The 2233-nt window shown below is 57.4% G+C and overlaps 1 protein-coding gene across 1 annotated transcript; it reads left to right on the top strand.

Annotated features, from left to right (window-relative positions):
- Window positions 1–1889, top strand: LOC111177605 (ubiquitin-like protein 7). The gene is made up of 4 exons (XM_022579472.2): window positions 1–68; window positions 328–377; window positions 624–791; window positions 1374–1889. Exons 1-4 carry the CDS (start codon window positions 38–40, stop codon window positions 1515–1517), a joined length of 393 nt encoding a protein of 130 aa, XP_022435180.2. The 5' UTR covers window positions 1–37; the 3' UTR covers window positions 1518–1889.
- The last annotated feature ends 344 nt before the right edge of the window (window positions 1890–2233 follow it).

The following is a 2233-nucleotide window of genomic DNA, read 5'->3' as shown; positions in this document are numbered from 1 at the left end:
GTAGTCACAGAACAGGGGTGACTCCTCTTCCCGGGGCATGCCCTCCAGCTCGTACCGGGATATGCCAGGTGAGCCCCAGGACAGTGGAACGCAGGCCCCCTCGGGAGCGGGCAGTGGTCCAGGGGTTTGCTTTACTCGGCAGCTATGTATAGTGCTGGCAGAGGGCGTTCCTTGGGAACTCTCAATTTGAGTCAAGGAGTGCATCTGTCCTGTAATTTTCCAAGGGGAGAGATGAAAATATGAATTTGGAGAGTAACTAGAGCTGAGATTCTGGAGCTGCGCCTGTGCCTCTGTTCTTCCTCCTGAAATCTGTTCTCCCTCCTCCAGGTGGCTTCCTGTTTGAAGGGCTCTCTGATGATGAGGATGACTTTCACCCGGTAAGTGGCCTGGCTGCCTGCCATTTGGGGGAGATGGCGCTGGGGATGCACCCCTCCCTGGGACCTGGCACGCCCCAGCTGGGAGGTGATCGGAGACCCTTTGGTGACCCAGCTATGTCATACTATTGCTGTCTGAACCTGGCAGCTTGGGGAGGTTCCCCAAGAACTGTTCCTGGAGCAGGGGTGGGCTTCATCTGAGAACGTCACAGGGCTGCTTCCCTGATTCTTGGTGCCTCTCTTGTTCAGAGCGCCAGGTCCACGCCCTCGAGCAGCACACCCAGCTCCCGCCCAGCTTCCCTGGGGTACAGTGGACCTGCCGGGCCCCGGCCTATCACCCAGAGCGAGCTGGCCACGGCCCTGGCCCTGGCCAGCACTCCGGAGAGCAGCTCTCACACGCCAACTCCTGGCACCCAGGTATGGAGAGAGGGCGGGAAGATCAAGGCCAGGCCCCTAAGGCAGAAGGTCCCAGTGGTAGAACGGATTTACCTTTGCTGATCCTGGTGCTGGATCTGCTTTGAGCCGAACTCTACCTGGAGCCCTGGTGGGTTTCCCGCTGCAGCTCAGGCGACCTCCCGTCACCAGCCTTTAGGGCTTAGAAGTCTGGGGTTCATCACGGGCCTGATTAACTCCTGCCAGCACTTTGGAAGAACCTTCTGTCACATAAGACACCCTTACTTGTCCCTGAAAGTGGCCAGACATCACAGGCTTAAGCATTCCTGGTGACGGTCACTCCAGCTTGCAAGGCCATCTCTCCCAGTGCTGGGTCCTAGGCTAGGTCGGGGGCTCCATTCCATCTCCCTGGAGCAAAAGAGAACAGAACCTTTCCCGCCCACATAGAGAGCTTTTGGGTACCTCTGTGTGGTTGTCTCATGCAGGCCCCTGCCGGGAGGCAGTCGTGGGGCACCCAGGGGCACCCTGGGTGATGTGACAGCAGTGGGTATGTGCTGGGAGACTGAGGTGTCTCTGAGCGTGGCGCTGACCCTGGTTTGTCTCTAGGGTCATTCGTCAGGGACCTCCCCGGTGTCATCCGGCGTCCAGTCAGGGACGCCCATCACCAATGATCTCTTCAGCCAAGCTCTACAGCATGCGCTGCAGGCCTCCGGGCAGCCCAGCCTTCAGGTCAGTCTTCCCCACTCCTGATGTTCACATGGCTTCTTAGTTACTTTGGACACTGAGCTTTCTTCTGCTCTCTGGAGGCCCTTCCCACTTGGCCTGCTTTGCTCCAGGAACAGCTGGGGCGTGGCAGTGTGACAGGAGAGGATGCTCCCAGCACGGGCAGTTGTCCCTGTGGCTTCCACTCCTGCACCCAGTGACCACGGCCTGGCGCCGCTGACCACCTGGCTTGAATCCTTGTGGCAGTTTAATTGAAGAGACAACTCATCCATTCTGTGAGCGGTGACTGAGCCTTGAGCACGTATATACCGGGCCTGGGTCCAGCTCCTGGGGTAGAGACGAGCCAGTGCTCATCCCTGCCATGGAGGGGTGCCAGGCAGTTGCTGCAGTGAGGGAGCAACAGGGCGAGAAGCCCAGCCCAGGCTTGAGGTGAGGGCCTAGGTCAGGGAAACCTTTTCTGAGGAAGGGGTGTTTGGACTGACTGTCAAAGAATTAGTTAGAGGTTAGCCAGGCAGGGAAGGGGTGTTTGGTTGAGGGGGCATGGTGTCCAGGCAGAGGCAGCCAACCTTAGAAATGGCCTATGTCAGTCCACCTATGACATTCCACCCCTGAGACTAGTTTGAAATCATGGTGTCTGCCACACTCTGGATATTGTTGATGGGGTTAATAATGAAGCTTGGCTTAATGTCTCATCCTATACCTAAATTCTCAGCCAGATTTATCACCCTCAGAAAAGTAATTTT

Source organism: Delphinapterus leucas, chromosome 2, assembly GCF_059928025.1.
Source record: "Delphinapterus leucas isolate spDelLeu-1000000601 "Yukka" chromosome 2, BTC_Dleu_Yukka2, whole genome shotgun sequence".
NCBI classification, from domain to species: Eukaryota; Metazoa; Chordata; class Mammalia; order Artiodactyla; family Monodontidae; genus Delphinapterus; species Delphinapterus leucas.
This window is presented reverse-complemented; position numbering and strand designations above follow the sequence as displayed.